We start from the raw sequence: 20,653 nt of genomic DNA, 5'->3' as shown, positions 1-20,653 counted from the left end.
TGCTCATTGCTGCCCTCCCACGTTCACTCAATGGAAGAGCAAGCAAGCTGGACTGGACAGCATCCTGTGCACCATTAATCTACAGGCCATACCACTCAGGGACTTAAGCTATTTTTTTATGCCTGTATGGCTGCATGCTTTTCTGTCAATGTAGCTATAAGACCATGAGATATAGGAGCAGAATTAGGTCACTTGACCCATCAAATCTGCTCTGCCATTTCATCATGGTTGATCCAATTTTCCCCTCAGTCCCAATCTCCCGCCTTCTCTTCGCATCCCTTCATGCTCTGACCAATCAAGAGACTATGAACCTCTGCCTTAAATATACATAAAGACTTGGTCTCCACAGCTGCCTGTGGCAAAGAATTCCACAGATTCACCACACTGTGGCAAAAGAAATTCCTCCTCATGTCAGTTCTAAAAGGATGCCCTCTATTCTAAGGCTGTGTTTTCTAGACTTAGATTCTCCCACCATAGGAAATATGCTCTCCACATCCACTCTTATCAAGGCCTTTCACCATTTGATATGTTCCATTGAGGTCACCTCTTATTCTTCTGAATTCCAGCAAATACAGGCTCAGAGCCATCAAATGCTCTTCATATGACAAGCCATTCAATCTTGGAATCATTTTTGGAGACCTGCTTTGAACCCTCTCTAGTTTCAGCAGATCACTTCTAAGATAAGGGGTCAAAAATTGGAGTTATTAAAATACATTAGGACGGATAAGTCCCCAGGGCCTGAAGGAATATTCTCCAGGCTGCTCCACAAGACGAGGGAAGAGATTGCTGAGCCTCTGGCCTTGCTGATCTTTGTCCTCGTCTACTGGAATGGTACCGGAAGATTGGAGGGAGGCAAATGTTGTCCCCTTGTTCAAAAAAGGTAGTCGGGATAATTGTAGACCAGTGAGCCTTACGTCTGTGGTGGGAAAGCTCTAGGAAAAGATTCTTAGAGATAGGATCTATGGGCATTTAGAGAATCATGGTCTGATCAGGGACAGTCAGCATGGCTTTGTGAAGGGCAGATCGTGTCTAACAAGCCTGATAGAGTTTTTTGAGAAGGTGGCCAGGCATATAGATGAGGGTAGTGCAGTGGATGTGATCTATATGGATTTTAGTAAGGCATTTGACAAGGTTCCACATGGTAGGCTTATTCAGAAAGTCAGAAGGCATGGGAAGCAGGGAAGTTTGGCCAGGTGGATTCAGAATTGGTTTGCCTGCAGAAGGCAGAGGGTCATGGTGGAGGGAGTATATTCAGATTGGAAGGTTGTGACTAGTGGTGTCCCGCAAGGATCGGTTCTGGGACCTCTACTTTTCATGATTTTTATTGACGACCTGGATGTTGGGGTAGAAGGGTGGGTTGGCAAGTTTGCAGACAGCACAAAGGTTGTAGACAGTGTAGGGGATTTTCAAAGATTGCAGAGAGACATTGATAGGTTGCAGAAGTGGGCTGAGAAGTGGCAGATGGAGTTCAACCCAGAGAAGTGTGAGGTGGTACACTTTGGAAGGACAAACTCCAAGGTAGAGTACAAAGTAAATGGCAGGATACTTGGTAGTGTGGAGGAGCAGAGGGATCTGGAAGTACATGTCCGCAGATCCCTGAAAGTTGCCTCACAGGTAGATAGGGTAGTTAAGAAAGCTTATGGAGTGTTAGCTTTCAGAAGTCGAGGGTAATGATGCAGCTCTATAAAATTCTGGTTAGGCCACACTTGGAGTACTGTGTCCAGTCTGGTTGCTTCACTATAGGAAGGATGTGGAAGTATTGGAAAGGGTGCAGAGGAGATTTACCAGGATGCTGCCTGGTTTAGAGAGTATGCATTATGATCAGAGATTAAGGGAGCTAGGGCTTTACTCTTTGGAGAGGAGGAGGATGAGAGGAGACATGATAGAGGTATACAAGATATTAAGAGGAATAGATAGAGCGGATAGCCAGCACCTCTTCCCCAGGGCACCACTACTCAATATAAGGGGACATGGGTTTAAGGTAAGGGGTGGGAAGTTCAAGGGGGATATTAGAGGAAGGTTCTTCACTCAGAGAGTGGTTGGTGCGTGGAATACACTGCCTGAGTCAGTGGTGGAGGCAGATACACTAGTGAAATTTAAGAGACTACTAGACAGGTATATGGAGGAATTTAAGGTGGGGGGTTATATGGGAGGCAGGGTTTGAGGGTCGGCACAACAATGTGGGCCGAAGGGCCTGTACTGTGCTGTACTATTCTATGTTCTTTGTTAAAACTGTTCACAATACTCCAAGTGAGGCCTTATCAGTACTTGATAAAGTCTCAACATTACATCCTTGCTTTTCTATTCTAGTCCTCTGGAAGTGAATACTGACATTGCATTTGCCTTCCTCACCACAGACTCAACCTGCAAACTAACCTTTACGGAATTCTGCCCAAGGACTCCCAAGTCCCTTTGCACCTCTGTTTTTATTTTGTATTTTCTCTCCATTTAGAAAATAGAAATCATGTCATGTGCTTTTGGTAATGTGTTCTGCACCTTGGCCTTGGAGGAACACTGTTTTGTTAGGCTGGATGATAATTAAAGTTGAACTGCAACTCTGGATTCATGTTATGCCAATTACTTAACATTCACATTTTCAATTACTATTAAACAATACTTGGACAAATAATTTAGAGTTCCTATTTGAATTAATTTGGATGTATAGGTGTCCCCTGCTTTTCGTACGTTCGCTTTACGAAACCTCACTGTTACGAAAGACCTACATTAGTACCCTGTTTTCGCTTTCAGAAGATGTTTTCACTGTTATGAAGAAAAAGCAGCATGCGGGGAAAATCAGCGCGCAATAAAAGGCAGCATTCTTCCCTGGATTCGGAATGGCATTCTCGCCGGCATTGCTTAAACACATGCCTGTGAGCAGCCATTTGCAAGATGAGTTCTAAGGTATTGGAAAAGCCTAAAAGAGCTCGTAAGGGTGTTACACTTAGTGTAAAACTAGACATAATTAAGCATTTCGATCGTGGTGAACGACGTAAGGACTAAGTGAGTTTGGCTTGTGGAAGCTGAGGAACATGATGTTGAAGAGGTTTTGGCATCCCATGACCAAGAGCTGATGCAATTGGAAGAGGAAAGGATGACAATTGAAACTGAATGCAGTAGCGAACGGACCGAAAGTGAAGTCGTCCTGGAACTGAACGTGAAGCAACTGCGTGAGATTTTCGCTGCAATGATAAAGTACGACTTTAATTTTGAAAGGGTACTTAGGTTTAGGGGATATTTGCAGGATGGTTTGAGTCCTTACAAAGAACTGTATGATAGAAAAATGCGCGAGGCTCAGCAGTCAAGCAAACCTTCCGCATCAGCCACAGCAGACGACAAACCTCGACCTTCGACATCGAGGCAGGCAGTCATAGGAGAAGATGAGCTGCCTGCTCTAATGGAAACAGATGACGAGATGACACCCCAGTGTCCCACCATCCCGCGATTCGTGGAGAATGCAGCGGTAGCCGGGAGGCACACAGCACATCTTTAAGAAAAAAGCCGAAATAAACAAGCTAATTAATTAGGTGCTGCCTGACACGTAAATGTCGGCCCAGATCAGAGATGACGCAATGGGAAATCAGCACCGATCTGGGCCAACAATTACGTGCCGGTCGTCACCTAATTAATTAGCATGTTTATTTCGGCTTTTTTCTTAAAGATGTGCTGTGTGCCTCCCAGCTACCACTGCACCCTTGCATGCTTCGCGGCAATGTATCGGTCGGCGGCCTGGAGGGTGGGGCCACTGCACCACCCAACCTGCGACAACTCAGCCTAACACACCATCATCAGTGTGCTTGGCGCTGAACCAATTCCGGTAGGTGATACTGCACTGTACATACATTATTTCTTCTTTATATAGGCTGTGTATTTTTACTTGTTATTTGGTATGATTTGGCAGCTTCATAGCTTAAAGGTTACTGGAGAGCGCTTGCGCCGTGTTTTTGTCAACAGCGCTTGCGTGAGATTTTCGCTGTGGAGAACAGTGCAGTAATGATTGTGGGAAAGTATTTCTACTTTATATAGGCTGTGTATTTATCATATCATTCCTGCTTTTACTATATGTTTCTGTTATTTTAGGTTTTATGTGTTATTTGGCATGATTTGGTAGGTTATTTTTGGGTCTGCGAACGCTCACAAATTTTTCCCATATAAATAAATGGTAATTGCTTCTTCACTTTACAACATTTCAGCTTACGAACCGTTTCATAGGAACGCTCTACCTTCGGATAGCGGGGGAAACCTGTAACTGGGATGAGGGCATTTAGGTTCTTTCCCAAAAGGCCCTTTCTTCAGCACAGTACATGGTCATCGATGTTGGAGTGTGCTTGCAATCAACAGCACCTTCCACTGCTAGAACCTTACTGTGTGTTTTGGGGACATGGGAGGATTTTTTTTTTATGTGTGTGTGTGTGTATGTGTGTATATATATGTATGTATGTGTGTATATATATATGTATGTATGTGTGTATATATATATGTATGTGTGTGTGTATATATATGTATGTATATGTTTTAATAAGTTGTGCAAAAACATTAAAAAAAAAGAAATGGTGATATAGTGTTCACAGGTTCAATGTCCATTTAGAAATCTGATGGCAGACGGGAAGAAGCTATTCCTGAATCATTGAGTTTGAGGCTTCAGGATCCTGTATCTCCTCCCTGATGGCAGCAATGAGAAGAGTGCATGTCTTTGGTGATGGGGGTCCTTAATGATGGATGCCACCTTTTTGAGGCATCGCTCTTTGAAGATGTCCTGGATGCTGGGGAGGCTAGTGCCCATTATGGAGCTGACTGAGTTTACAACTTTCTGTAGCTTATTTTGATCCTGTGCAGTGCCCTCCCCCATACCAGACTGTGATGCAGCCAGTTAGAATGCTCTCCACGGTACATCTGTAGAAATTTGTGAGTGTCTTTGGTGACATACCAAATTTCCTCAATCGCCTAATGAAATATGGCCACTCTTGTGCTTTCTTGGTAACTGCATTGATATGTTGGGCCCAGGATAGATCCTTAGAGATGTTAACACCCAGAACTCGAAATTGCTCATCTTTTCTTCTGATCCCTCAAAAAGGGCTGGTGGGTATTCTCTCATCTTACCCTTTCTGAAGTCCACAATCAATTCTTTGGTCTTTCTGACATTGAGTGTAAGGTTGTAGCTGCGGCACCAGGTTTTAGCTAATAATTGTTAATTAATTAATAACTGGAAGTGGTCATACATTGCAGACAACTGAGGTTATGCAGCTGTTTAGAGTGAATCTTGAAAAATACCCCTGCATCTTTTCCTAGACCATCCTGCCAAAAGCGCATTCTAGAATTCTTTTCTAGTGGAATCACTGAGTGCAGCATGTTTCAGTACTCCAACCATACATGAAAAATCTGATGGGTAGAACCTTTCTAGCCATCAAGCATTTAAAGGTTTGCTACTTTTAAATAAAAACAACTGCCTGAAAATCTTGCCAAATTACATTGACAATCTGCTAGAGCAGCCATCTATCAAGGTTCAGTGTATCCTTTTTTGTGCAGACCCCTGACTAATTGATTTAAGAACAGATATTCTACTAGTTGAAGATTCTATGATGCAACAGCGAGACCTATTCTTTGCCACTCTGGGTCGGATAGGACTTCAACGAATTGTAACAGATGGTGTTTGTGTATCTAGTGGCTATTGGAATGAGGCCAGCATTAGGTATTCTCCCCCCTTTTTCTAGAGATTTATATATGGAAGGTTTGTAAACCCAATCAATCCTTTGGGTTTCAGATGAAATACGAAATATCCTGGATACTTGCTACAGTATGGATGCAATGCCAAGTCCACAGCAAAATCATCTTGCCCTTGATTATTTGTATGATTGACAGTGAGCAATTGCCAACGCACCAGTATTTTCTTTATCTATACTTTCTGCCCAAGCTGTTCTCCCAGGATCTTTCTCAGGTTGCAGGAGGAAAATAAAAACTCAAGTTGTAGAAAAGAAAGCTGCTGGAATAACTCAACACATCAAATACTATCTGTGGAGGCATAACACATGTGCTGAGGCTTTGGCTTGAGGTTCTGCATCAGGACTGGGCAGCAGAGTAAAGCTGACCAGTATAAGATGGGTGTGCAGAATGGGTGGGACAGGAGCTGGTAGGTGATCAGTAGAATCAGATATTTGGGGGGGGGGGGGCGCGGGGGTTGGTGAAGCAGATGGAGCAAGGTGGAGAAGAGGTGAGTGAGCCTGGGAGGATTGGTAGAAGTGGGAAAGGAACACGAGAAGTGAGTTTTCTGAAATTTGCAAAGTGTTTATACCATTGTGTTGAATATTATTCAGACAGAATATGGGGTGTTGTTCAAGTTTGCATTTGGCCGCCCCTGGCAGTGGAGAAGGCTGAGGACAGACAGTTCATTGTGGGATGGGAAGGGAAGTGGAAATGACTTGCAACTGGGATCATGAGATGGCTACTGTGGCTAGAGCACATATGCTCTGTAAAATGGCAACCTGGTCTATACTTGGGCTCACCAAAGTAGAGGAAGCTATATTGTGAGCACTAAATGCAATGGGCCAGATTGGAGGAGGTGCACATGGAACTCTGCCTTACCTGGAAGGTTCCATTTAAGTCCCTGTATCGTGGTAAACAGGGCGAGGTTAGACGCTGCTGGAAGAGCTGATGAGGGATTCATAGGGTGGTCTGCACAGGAAGCAGAATGGAGGAAAATGAGAAAGGAAGACGTGGATGGGATGGAGTGGGTTGTAGTGCAAAGGTTGAACTGACTGATTTACCAGGGTTGGTCACCCATGCCTTTGGCGTTGTTGCTCTGCTTTACAAGGGTGGCTGACATTGACACTGTTGCTCCCAATGTTTTGCTTCCTGTCACAACTATTCACTTTATGGTGTATTGTTTCACTACCATATTGTGCTGCTGCCAACTTCCGTTCTCCTCTTCAAAGGAAGGGTGGTAATTGCTCTTTGAAGGTTCCAGGCATCCCTTGCCACATTAGATATTAGCCTCTTAGATTTGCAGATTTTTCTTTCCTTTTTCAAGTGACCCGGTTTGCCCTTGCCTCGTGTTTTTTTTTCCACTCTCCTTTTGGATTGGATTTGTTTCTTTATATGCTCATGCCATTCCTCTTCTGTGCTATCTTGTTCTTTTGTGTTTTCCTCCTTTTCCCTTTTTTCCTTTGGTGCCACTGTGAAGTGACATTGGAAAGTAAGAGTTTTAGTTCCTTTTAGAACAGCCATGACTGCTACTTTGCACAAAATTCCTCTAGACTTGTTTTTGACAGGTATTGTAGAGGTGACCAGTCTTCCCACATTTTTGATGATCCTCCTTTCTGAAATTTTGACCATGATCACTTTGAAGGTAGCCATTTCATGTCCATGTTAGGCCCACATGGAATTGAGCCTGGTAAACTACAGCCACATGGTGGAGCATCATAACAGAAGGTCGTGGTTTCCATTTTTGTCTGCTCTTAGCTTAGCTTTATTCTTTTATCTTTGCCACACCATTTTCTAAGCTATGTAAGGGCATCAAGGACTTGAGGACCGAACTTCGATAGCCATGATTCATGCTTGCTTGCAGAAGAGGAAAGAGCATCTATGCTTGTGAATATTTTTGAAAGCCATTATAGGTTTTTGTCAATGCTGTTTGATATTTACATTTTCTGGAAGATGACCTGAGCCCTTAATGGAGTATTAAACAAGCAGCATTACATATTTACAGAATTACTAAAAGCACCAACTATTTAATTTCAGTTGATTTAAATTAGTTAGCAGTAATGTTACATCTGTATATTGATCTGAAATTTTAATTAACCATTTATTCCATAAGGTTATCTTGTTGCAAGTAACTTTCCTGAATAATTACTCTTAACTAATTGAGGCAGGAGTTTTACATGTTAAAAGTATACACAGATTAATATTCATGAATATTACTTAAATTTACTGAAGAAATTTATAGAGGCGTTTTAGTAATTTAAAATACGGTATTGATCTGTTTTTTTTTGTGTGCTATACTCTGCCAGAGCCTCGGCGACCACTTTTTCAAGTGATTGTCTTGGAGGAAAGATTCTGTGAGCGGTCCCCCATGTCCTTCTCACAGCGCAGTCTTTTTTTGTTTTATGAGGCCTAGTTGAGAGCTTGACACTCAATCCAGCACGGATGGAAAGCGTGCCCGGGAGCGGCCCGACTGGAGTTCAAACTTGGGAACCTTCACTCCGGAGTCTGGCGCTGATGTCACTGAGCCACCAGCCAGCCTATTGATCTGTTAGGTTACTTTAATTTCCTTTTGGCTTCCTGCCATAAAGCAACGCTGCAATCAAATGGTTAGAGCAACCTTTCTCTACCTCTTTGCCCTGGAGGAACCCCTGAAATAATTTTCAGGCCTCAGGAAACCCCTGCGTTACATATATAAAAAAAAATTATATCTGCAGCTCACGGTACGTTAGCTAGATCAGTAAGTTATAGATAGAATTATTTTAGATATAAAATAATTTTATTATTTTACAATAAAATAATTGTCAATGCTCTTTTGAGTAGAGATTGAATTTTTAGCCATTTTTTTGGGGGGGGGAAGCAGGTAGTTAAACTTAGCTTACCTTTCTTAAAATTAATCTTTCTTTCCCTTTCATAAATTTTAAAACTTCATAAGGCAAACATAATAAGTTTCTGTTAAATAACTAGCTTAAGCCAAAATGGGATTTAATTTTTCTGAAGGTAGATGTAATTTAAAGGTTATAAGTTGATTTTAATTGAAAGCTTTACTGTTTGTTTTGAGGTTCCAATGGCTGTTTAAAATAATCAGCACTTTTACATGTCATAAAGATGTGATTTGTAGCTTGTGTCTTCAGTTTTGCTGGAGCCATTGGTGCATTTATAAGTTGTTTGCTGCAGACTAGACACAATGGAATAAAGGTTAGTAATTTTTTTTAAAGAATAGCATAATAAATAACTAAATGAGAAAACTGCAAAAAACATGAAAACTTCACAATACGATTGATTCTAACCTACACAATCCATCTTTTGCAACGTTTAAAACAGCAACAAAGTGGCTGGCCTGCACTTGGTCATGGTGCGTAAAAATTCCTCCTTTGGAGCGAAAATTTCCCTCCATTTTTCTACTACATCAGTAGAGCTTGTTGGCTTCCATAAGTCAGTCGGAGGCATGTTGGGGGAGGTCATTCAGGAGGGAGAGGCTAACGTCACAGCATTAGTCAACAAGGAGAAAGTCCGCAAAGCTGAAAGTCTTTTCATATTTTCACTTTCCCTGCCCATTTCATTATTGGAGAAATGTATTTTTCCTGCATTTTTGCAGAATTTCCTATTATGTCAATAATACCATGATGGCTTTTGGAAATAGTTACTATTTGAAAGTAAAAATGACAAGTGAACATTTAACAATAAAGTTGCACTCTTCATGCTGAATGTATTTGACTGGTGTACAACTTGTTCCTCCACTAGCTTGGTAGTTCAATGGGTTCAGAAGGGGAAATGATGTTTGTGACAAATCTACTAGAAATTTGAGGTCGTAGCTTGCCTAATAAGAAAAGCTGAACCAGTACCTTTCAGAAGACCTTTGCTAAGGTGCAATATGAGATTATGCAAAACTGGAGAGAGTGGTGCATGGACAAAGATTGAGCTTGGCATGGTTTGATCAATGGCAAAGCTGGGATAAACAGCTCTTTTATGTTGAGAGGCTGTGATTGGTGAGGTATTGAGATTTTGGTGCACCACCTGTTCAGTCTATTTCAGTGATTTGGATGAAGGGCATTCAAATACAACATCCTCTGATTATAAAGCTGCATGGCAGCATGAGCTGTGAGAAAAATGCAGTTAATCTACAGTGGGATAAAAACATAGTCAAAGACATGCCAGATAGTTAATAACGAGGAAAATTTGGAACACCTGAAGAGAAAAAGGAAGAAAAAGAAAACAGAAGTATCTTATTCGGTGAGAGATTGAAAGATGTTTGTGTTTGTAGGAACCAAGGTATCCTTGTACATCCCTAGGCAAATGTGCTAGTTCATCAGGTTTTCAGGAAGATGAAAAGTGCAGTACAAGCAGGTAGAAGTACAAGAATGGAGATGTCTTGTACTCTGCAGTTACATATGGCTTTGGTGAAATCTCATCTGGAATATTGTGTACAGATCAAAGGCTAAGGAAGGACATATGTCCCTGAAGGGCATGGAGCAAAGGTTCTTCAGGTTGTTTCCTGGGATTAGTATGTCATATGAGAAGAGATTAAGTAAACAGGTCCTTGGTATTTTGAGGTTAGAAGAATGAAAGGTGGTCTCAGTAAAATGTTCAGATTCTTAATGCATTTAATAGGGTAGATGTGGAAGATGCACCTCCTTATTCAGTTGATTGAACTCGCATGCACAGCTTCAAAGCGTCAAATCAACGTCGTAGATACCCTATGCCGTACCGTACGCTGTAGCCTGACGCGCACTTCCCCAAAAAATGTAACTGCGCGTCGTAGCGATGCAGACCGCAACAACTGTCATTGGTCCACTTGGTAGCATCGCATTTCCTCCTACGCTGCAATATCTTCCCATTGGGTGACTGAAGGACAGGGAAGGAACTCTGGCTGCAATGCTTTCCATAAAGCTTTACAGACTTCCGAAGGACCCTGTGCTTGACGCCAGTTTGTAGCTAGCTGCTACAAACTGTTGACTTCCACCCGAAGCTAAAACTCGAATGGAGATTGCTAGTCTCTTGAGTATACTGTGCATACACTGATGCGAAATAAATGGTTGGAGACGATAAACCAAATCATCAAATCTACCTGCCGACATCCGAAAATATTTGAAATTCATTTCCTCGTTCATGTCTCTCAGTGGCTGGACAAGCACAGAAAATTCACCCTCCTTCAGTTTCAATCGCCATTGTTTGAAGTTTGAGTTTCAACACGAAGAAACTCAACACAGTGGCATAGAAACCCCACCGCCAACTAGCGTTTTGGCGGTGAATTGCAGAGCGACGCAGACACACCAGCGCACAAGTATAAATGCTCACGACGTAGGCTACTACGCAGAAGTATAAATCAGCCTTAAGAGTCAGCCATTTAGTACAGGCAAAGATAAAAAATTTCTTCACCCAAAGATTTGGGAGGCCTTGATGTTAGGTTTTTAGATTTCAGGGTATACGAGGTAAAGTGAAACTCAGATTAAAGATCTGTCTCAATATTATTGAATGACCTACTTTTGCTTCTATTTTTATTTGTTCTTTTTAAGATCAACTTCTTGTATTAAGATATGATGTGAGGTAAACATAGGTGTTTGGAAAAGGTACAATGGAATGCAATGGATCAGATTTTTGTGAATATTGAATAAAAAGCTGATAAACATTAGGTGCTTTCTTTGGGCTCTGCTGATGTATCTCTTTTAAGTACTGTGAGTAGCCTTGGAATGATCTGTGCTGGAGAATTTTTGCTTAGTGGTATAGCCCAGAGGATATATTTTGGACACTAGTTCTGGGAAGGTAAGTTTTTCCGGAGATCCAATCATTAGTATTGTATAAAAGTAAAGTGGAGCAGGTCCTTTGTCATTAGTGAGGAACTTAGGTTTTCACTGTCAATATTTGGGGTCTCAATATCTTTTAACTGAAAAAGTCTGGTACTTTCGGTTTCTGGGAAGCAGTTTTACAGTGGGAAATGATTTTGCTGCAATTGTCTGCCAATAAATCAATTTGCACTTGAAGTTAAGTAACCATCAGTTTGAATCCAAAGCAAATTAAATTTGAGGCATTGAGAATTCAATACATTTTATTAATATCTTTTGGATTTTGTCATTTATGCAATGTTCTATTTGGCTTCTTCAGTCAATAACCAAAATATGATGACCCCTTTTAGCTCAGTCTTGTTTCTGTAAATGCTTTACTAATTATTAATAATGTGGAAGAGTAAAATGAATCTTACTGTGATCTCTTTCTACTTAAAGGCATAAACCACAGAAGAAGTCAGCAAATGGTGTGTTGCAGCCTGGTGATAACATTGTGGTAGCCTACTACTTCTGTGGGGAACCAATTCCATACAGGACATCTGTTAAAGGACGTGTGGTCACATTAGGGCAGTTTAAGGAGCTGTTGACTAAGAAAGGGAATTACAGGTATGCATTCCAGATCTGAGATTTCTATTGCATTGAAGGTAAATTGATGACTTAACATTTTCAGTTGTGTATGGGGAGAAATGAACAGTTATGGATGAAGAATAACAATTACCTTCATGTCCAAAAAAATTAAAAGCTGCAAGAATGTGATTTGAATATCCCTAGAGAAAAGTGTATCTGCCTAGATTTGCAGATTAAAGATCTTTGCCTAAATGATGTCAGCCATATGTTTCAGGTATTTGATTTAAATGACACCATTACTGCTATATATTGCTATGATTCCAAAACCATAACATGACCTAAGATCATTGTTCATCCAACCAAGGAACTCTAAACTGATTTCTTGTGTTTGGACTTCATGTAACTGGTGTTTTGAAACTTTTCAATTTGTATCTTAACACCTTTAAGGAAAATTAACGACTCTAAGATGAAGAACCAGACACAAATTTATAAGAACATTGATTTGCACTTTTTATTCATTGGTGTCTTTGTCCTCATTAAATGCATTAATAAAATCAAAAGATTGATTATTCCTTATTTGGTTATAAAATAAGTTACCGAGACATCAGATAGTTAGGTACAGATGGATTAAGAACAAAATATCCGGTTCTTTATCTGCAAACTTGAGTTATTCCTGTTGAATTCAATCTGCAAATATTTTGTGTGCTCTTAGTGAACCTATACATCAAAAGTGTGTGGTGAAGCTGATATAGGGGCGGCATGGTAATGCAGCATGTAGCATAAAGCTATTACAATGCCAGTGATCTGGGTTCCATTCCCGCTGTTGTCTGTAAGGAGTTTGTATGTTCTTGTAACCATGTGGGTTTCCTCTGGGCATTCTGGTTTCCTCCCACATTCCAAAGACATGCAGGTTTATAGGGCAGTTGGTCACAAGGGTTTAATTGGGTGGCATGTGCTAGTTGGTTTGGAAGGGCCTATCACCATGCTGTATTTTTAAAAATAAAGTTATTTTCGTTAGCATAGTTAGTAGTACTGGGGGAGATCGGGAGTCTCGGATGGTATGCTGCCTCCCTGGTGCCAGGGTCTGGGACGTCTCAGATCGGGTGCAGGTTATTCTCGAGAGGGAGGGCAAGAATCCAGATGTTGTGGTCCATGTAGGGACCAATGACATGGGTAGGAAGAGTGAGGGGGTCCTGTGTAGTGAGTTCAGGGAGTTAGATGCGAAGCTGAAGGGCAGGACCTCCAGGGCAACAATCTCAGGATTGCTACCTGTGCCACGTGCGAGTGAGGCGAGGAACAGAAGGATTATACAGATCAATACGTGGCTGAGAGGATGGTGCAGGAGGGAGGGCTTCAGGTTTTTAGATAATTGGGCTTTGTTCCAGGGAAGGTGGGATCTGTTCTGACGGGACGGTTTATACCTGAACTGGAGGGGTACTAACATTCTTGCAGGAAAGTTTGCTAGTGTTGCTTGGGGGGGGGTTTAAACTAAATTTGCAGGGGGCAGGGATCCAGAATGTGAGAGAGGATAGCGAGATGAAGTATAAAGGACAGGTGGGGACTACACGGTTCCGGAATATTAAGTGTGAAGTAGAGAAAGGAACGAGTGATGAGGAGGATACATGTGCAGAGGGATGGTCTGACGGAGCATGGAGTTAAATGTGCAGAAAGAGTAAGTAAACTTAAGAAGGACAACAAAATTCAAGGGGCGTATAGCCCGGTGAGAGTTCGGGGAGCTGGGTTATGCACAATAGGCAGCGATTTAAACAGAGAGAGGAGAAATGGGTTAAAAATTCTATATCTGAATGCACGAAGTGTCAGAAATAAGGCGGATGAGCTTGAAACTCAGGTGCGAATGGATAACTATGATGTTGTTGGGATAACGGAGACATGGCTGCAGGGGGATCAGACCTGGGAATTGAATGTGCAAGGGTAGACGTGCTATCGAAGGGACAGAAAGGTGGGCAGAGGGCGTGGGGTGGCCCTGTTGGTGAGGAATGAGATTCAGTCCCTTGCAAGGGGGGACGTAGAATCAGTGTGGATAGAACTGAGGAACAGTAAGGGCAAAAAGACCCTAATAGGTGTTATCTACAGGCCCCCAAACAGTAGCATGGATATTGGGTGCAAGTTGAATAGGGAGTTAATGATGACATGTGGCAAAGGAAATGTCGCAGTAGTTATGGGGGATTTCAACATGCAGGTGAACTGGGAAAATCAGGTTGGTACTGGACCCCAGGATAGGGAGTTTGTAGAGTGCCTACGGGTTGCATTTTTGGAGCAGCTTGTACGAGAGCCAACCAGGGATAAGGCTATTCTGGATTTAGTGTTGTGCAATGAACAGGATTTGATAAGTGATCTTGAAGTAAAGGAGCCATTAGGAGGTAGTGACCATAATATGATAAGTTTTTATCTGCAAGTTGAGAGGGATAAGGGCAGATCAGAAGTGTCAGTATTGCAGTTGAACAAAGGAGACTATGGAGCCATGAGGGAGGAGCTGGCCAAAGTTGACTGGTCGGATATCCTAGCAGAAAAGACAGTGGAACAGCAATGGCAGGTATTCTTGGGAATAATGCACAAGGTGCAAAATCAGTTCATCCCCTGCAGAAGGAAGGATTCAAAGGGGGGAAAGTGGCCACAGTGGTTGACAAAGGAAGTCAGAGATAGCATAGCATTAAAAAAGTATAACAGAGCTAAGGTGAGTGAGAAGACGGATGATTGGGAAATTTTTAAGGAACAACAGAACTTAACTAAAAAGGCAATACGGGGAGAAAAAATGAGGTATGAACACGTTAGCTAGGAATATAAAGGAGGATAGCAAAAGTTTTTTTAGGTATGTGAAGAGAAGGAAGATAGTTAAGAACAATGTCCGGCCCTTGAAGAATGAATTGGGAGAAATTGTTATGGGAAACAGAGAAATGGCAGACAAATTTAATAAGTACTTTGGATCTGTCTTCACTAGGGAAGACACAAGCAATCTCCCAGATGTATGGATGGGCCAAGGACATAGGGTAACGGAGGAACTGAAACAGATTGACATTAGGAAGGAAACGGTGATGAGTAGACTGATGGGACTGAAGGCTAACAAATCCCCAGGTCCAGATGGTCTGCATCCTAGGGTACTAAAGGAGGTGGCTCTGGAAATTGCAGATGCATTGGGGATCATTTTCCAATGTTCCTTAGATTCAGGATCAGTTCCTGAGGATTGGCGAATGGCTAATGTTATCCCACTTTTTAAGAAAGGAGGGAGGGAGAAAACAGAACTATCGCCCTGTTATCCTAACATCAGTAGTGGGGAAGATGCTAGAGTCCATTATTAAAGATGAAATAGCAGCATATCTTGATAGCAGTGATAGGATTGGGCCGAGCCAGCATGGATTTACCAAGGGCAAATCATGCTTGACTAATCTATTGGAGTTTTTAGAGGATGTAACCAGGAAGATAGACGCGGGAAATCCAGTGGATGTGGTGTACCTTGACTTTCAGAAGGCATTTGATAAGGTACCACATAGGAGATTGGTGGGTAAAATCAGAGCTCATGGCATTGGGGGGAGGATATTAATATGGATAGAAAACTGATTGGCAGATAGAAAGCAAAGGGTGGCAGTGAATGGGTGTTTCTCGGAATGGCAGGTGGTGACTAGTGGGGTGCCACAGGGCTCGGTATTGGGACCACAGCTGTTTATGATTTACGTCAATGATTTAGAGGAAGGCATTGTGAATAACATCAGCAAGTTTGCTGATGATACTAAGTTGGGCGGCAGTGTGACATGTGATGAGGATGTTAGGAGAATTCAAGGTGACTTGGATAGGCTGGGTGAGTGGGCAGAAACTTGGCAGATGGCGTTTAATGTGAATAAGTGTGAGGTTATTCACTTTGGGAGCAAGAACAGGAAGGCAGATTATTATCTGAACGGTGTGGAGTTAGGTAAAGGAGAAATACAAAGAGGAGTACTTGTTCATCAGTCTCTGAAGGTGAATGAGCAAGTGCAGCAGGCAGTGAAGAAGGCTAATGGAATGTTGGCCTTTATTGCAAAGGGAATTGAGTACAAAAGCAAGGAAATCCTTTTGCATTTGTACAGGGCCCTGATGAGACCACACCTGTAGTATTGTGTGCAGTTTTGGTCTCCAGGGTTAAGGAAGGACATCCTGGCTGTGGAGGAGGTACAGCGTAGGTTCACTAGGTTAATTCCTGAGATGTCCAGACTGTCTTACGCAGAGAGGTTAGAGAGACTGGGCTTGTACACGCTGGAATTAAGGAGATTGAGGGGGGATCTGATTGAGACACATAAGATTATTAAGGGATTGGACAACATAGAGGCAGGAAATATGTTCCAGATGCTGGGAGAGTCCAGTACCAGAGGGCATGGTTTAAGAATAAGGGGTAGGTCATTTAGGACAGAGTTGAGGAGGAACAACTTCTCCCAGAGGGTTGTGGAGGTGTGGAATGCGCTGCCTCAGAAGGCAGTGGAGGCCAATTCTCTGGATGCTTTCAAGAAGGAGCTAGATAGGTATCTTATGGATAGGGGAATCAAGGGTTATGGGGACAAGGCAGGAACCGGGTATTGATAGTAGATGATCAACCATGATCTCAGAATGGCGGTGCAGGCTTGAAGAATAGAATGGTCTACTTCTGCACCTATTGTCTATTGTACCACTAGCAGAATATGTAATATCTCCTGCAATAGGGAGCATAAACCAAACTGAGGTTCACTTGAGTCATGCTAACACCACTGCTTTTGGTTAATTGGGCTCAATTTAGTCAAATGTCATTCATCTCTGCAGCATTTTAACAAACAGGTGGCCTCCTGTCATCTCCATAGAATGTTTGATTTGTTTCAGTCATGTAATCTTAGAGTTAGATCGCTTTCTGTACATAGTCTAATGCAGGAAGGAGCATGATTAGAGGAAGAAAAATTAACCAAAAAAAAACAAAATCAACCTTTACTTTCCTAAACTGCTTAATTCCAGTCTGAGAATATTTTCTTAAAATTTCCTAATTGTGGTGTTTGATCTTTTTCTTTTGCTCTGCAGGTATTATTTCAAGAAAGTGAGTGATGAATTTGACTGTGGGGTGGTGTTTGAAGAGGTTCGTGATGAGGAAGCAATTCTGCCAATTTTTGAGGAGAAAATTATTGGAAAAGTAGAAAAAATTGACTAAATGCAATTCAGCCATGAAGAGTTTCTAATGGTACAAGAGAAGTTTCAGCTGCTTGGAGTGTTTAAAAATGCATTACTGGGGGTCACAGTGGTTAACTGTGGAAAATGCATCAACCTGACATATTAAGGCTTCCAGCTCTCCACAGGGATATTTTACAACTGCTCGTTACAGCAGAAAAAAAATGGTGCTTTCATCACCAAGGTCTGCCAATGCAGTCCTTTGTAAGGGGAATGTTTGCAGCATTATCTTCTCTTTATCAGTATATTTCAAACACTAAGTGTAATGTAGCATTGTAAAATTGTATTAGAAATTGTAATATGAAACTGTTTACTAAAGCTGCATATTTTTGATATAATGTAATCTGAGGAAAATAGCATTTTTAATGTAACAGTGCTCTTATGTTATTTTAAAACATACATACAGGTACTTGAGCTCACCAAATGTGTACAGCCATGTATTAATAGCTATTTTGTCCACGTTTCAAACCATTGATAGGTGTTTCTCTACTTACTGAATGGATGATTATCACTTCTGGCTTGTCAGGACAATGGTCATCAAAAAAGTTTATATATTACCTTTGCAAACACTACTGTATAGGCCTTTTTCACAGGGGGAGAAAGTTCTACTATTTCATAAGACCCAATCAGAATGTGTATGCTAGGAAGTAATTGACTGATAGCAGTCCCCCATTTCCCATCCCTTACTAACATATTGTAGGTACCCAGCATGTATGACTTTGGTGCTTGTTAGCTTCTGTGCACTTGCAGTTTTGGTGGGAGGAGAAACTAAATCCTAACTAATTTGTCTTAAATACCCACTACAAATAACTTAAATGAATTAGATTTGATTTATTAATTTAGCTGGAGCATGATTTGGAAGAGCACGGGTATTGATTTTATTTGCTAACTCCAGCACTGATTAAACTGGTTGTAATGTTTTGCATTTGAAAAATGCACTAGCTTCATTTCCGACATGAAGCTGGTAATACACCAGGGCAGTCAACATCATAGAACATTATAGCACAATATATGCCTTTCAGCCCATGATATTGTGCCAGCCTTTTAATCTGCTCTAAGATCAATATAACCCCTCCGTCCTACCTAGCCCTCAATTTTCTATCATCATGTAATCTGTCTTCAAATTACCAGCCATGTTTTCAACACAAGTCCACAACTTGCAATGTGCACTGTCTCTCTGCTGGCTCTGTTGCTGTACTGACACGGGTCCTTATGATGAAGTTGGCCACATTAGTAAGTGATCTGTTCAAAATATCTAGTCAGTTTCAAAAATGTCATGCTGTTTTCTAAAAAAAAAAGACATTATATTTAATTTTTTTCGTAGCGTATACAATCGAACAGTTTAATAAGTTGCAAATATCTGGAATTGAGAGTCATTAAATTAGCAGCAAACGTGTAAAATAGCATGCATTCTTTTCATCTGGACTATTGCTTGCCTAGTAAAGGACTTGGACTGCCCTCTGCGAAATTTTAAGATATTGCTCTTAGGAGCAAAAAGAAAAATGAGCGAAACTGTTAATTCTTGTTGCTTAATAATAGTTCTTAATTTCCAATGTTCAATACTTTGCCAAGCACTTTGTTCCCCCTAATTAAACATTATTGTAAAATTCATTGGTACCAAATTTTAATTGTGCAGTAATGCTGCCTTTTTAATTGTTAATGAAATTCATTTCCTGAGACATATTGTCTCCTGAACAAAGGAAAGGCCTGTACAGTAAAAGTTACTGTTAATATGGTTTTAATTTGGAAACAAAGTATGAATTGCCAGAAAAAAATCATTTTTTCACCTGTTAAGCCTCATTCTGTGTTGGCTGATATATGACAGAACACCCGGAGGGAGGTATCCCTGTTTCTACTCTTAGTGTTCAAAAGGGCATGAATTTTGATTTTGAAACTTCATACTGGAAATTGGGCTTTCACCCACATGCTTATTTATAGATGTAACCAAACTGTCATGCCATGACCCCATCCACTCTCCATTCTGATGGCATTGTTCCTCTCACAATTTAATTTGCTGCCATTTGGCTGTCAAAATTTTTAGAAACTGGGTTTAAAACTAATGAGGGGTGTTTCAATCTGTTACACAGAAATGATAATTAGATACAAGTTTTCTTAAGATCCAGTAAGTCTAAGGAACAGCCTAAAACAACATACTTGTGTTTCTGAAAGGTATTGTGTAAATAAAAATACATCACAGAGTGCCTTTTATATTCAATGCTGTTACCTGTCTGACGCTATGTGACCCCCCCCCCCCCATGACTGAGGAACAGGTCTCCTCATCCAGGGATTTGCAGTATGGTTTTCTCCTCCTGCATTTGGTGTCCAGCGGGATTTTTAAGTGGCCCTGCATTCACGGGTTTTGCATTTCCCTTTTTTCTAAGGGTTTCCATTGTAAATATGTACATTTTCTAAAGATGTCTTCAAGTAGCAGCACGTCAGAAGATTTAGTTACCTGGTTTCAGTCATCTTTAAGTGTGCTGACTTGTACAATTATCTTTTAAAAGGTACTTGGACAATAAAGAAAAGAAAATCAAGTGATTTCTGTGTACTTTCTATATTTGGTTGGGACTTCGTTGGTCACATTCTGCTTATCTGAACATGAGCTAGCAATTAAAAACCTTGGACCAATGATCATGGTAGCTGAGAAATTGAATGATACTGAAATAATAACATTAGTATCACTAATGGTGATAGCGAAGCAGTGAGATTGGTGTAAAAACGCATCTAGTTCACTGAGGTCTTCTCCCTTGCCTGATGTGGGTCTGGGGTCTGTAAGTCTGTCCGTTATGATAGCAGTTAGGGATGGATAATAAATGCTGGCATTGCCAGTGACACATACACCCTAGGAGAAGGTTGAAACTGATAAATCATTTATGGAGGTCCTCTTAAAATTCTTCCCAAAACACAAATCATAGATTTTATTCACTTTGACCATATTGCCTGTTGATCATAACATTTGTATATCACTCCTTCACTTACTACTTGAAAGAAATTATTTATTGCAATAAAGAGGTTATAGGAAGAATTGTACTCGTGAATATTTTAGCACGCAAGTATGAAAACTGCAATGAACTGGCATAAAGCAGAATACATGGGTGCTATTAATATTTAGATGTTGTTTTCACTATATGTTAGCAACAGATAACTAGAAAATGTAAACATAGAATATAGTATTCTTAACTCCTTTACCACACCAACAATCACCGGGGTAAATCTGAGGGGTTGGATGCTAAGTGCACTGGTCTCACAGCTAAAATACATTTGTGTTCTACTACTGGGCTTGAAAGCAGAGTGGCAGGTCAGTAACAGCTGTCTAAAGATGAAGAAGGATTTAGCTCAATATCTGTATATTTTGCAAAAATGATTAAATTGGCACCAAATGATCATGTATATTCTTATAGGAGCTTATTTTGGCAAGAAAACTGAAGAGCAGTTGA

General features: G+C 41.0%; 1 protein-coding gene across 4 annotated transcripts in view; it reads left to right on the top strand.

Annotated features, from left to right (window-relative positions):
• axin1 (axin 1) overlaps positions 1–19,750 on the top strand; it is a 147,039-nt gene extending 127,289 nt beyond the window's left edge. For all 4 annotated transcript variants that reach the window (XM_072269001.1, XM_072269000.1, XM_072269002.1 and 1 more), the window contains 2 exons: positions 11,913–12,080; positions 17,073–19,750. In XM_072269001.1, coding sequence (XP_072125102.1) covers positions 11,913–12,080; positions 17,073–17,199 — 295 coding nt within the window. In that variant the 3' untranslated portion in view covers positions 17,200–19,750. The remainder of the gene's footprint in view (positions 1–11,912; positions 12,081–17,072) is intronic.
• The last annotated feature ends 903 nt before the right edge of the window (positions 19,751–20,653 follow it).

The sequence above is a fragment of the Mobula birostris genome, chromosome 9 (genome assembly GCF_030028105.1).
Source record: "Mobula birostris isolate sMobBir1 chromosome 9, sMobBir1.hap1, whole genome shotgun sequence".
NCBI lineage: Eukaryota > Metazoa > Chordata > Chondrichthyes > Myliobatiformes > Myliobatidae > Mobula > Mobula birostris.
This window is presented reverse-complemented; position numbering and strand designations above follow the sequence as displayed.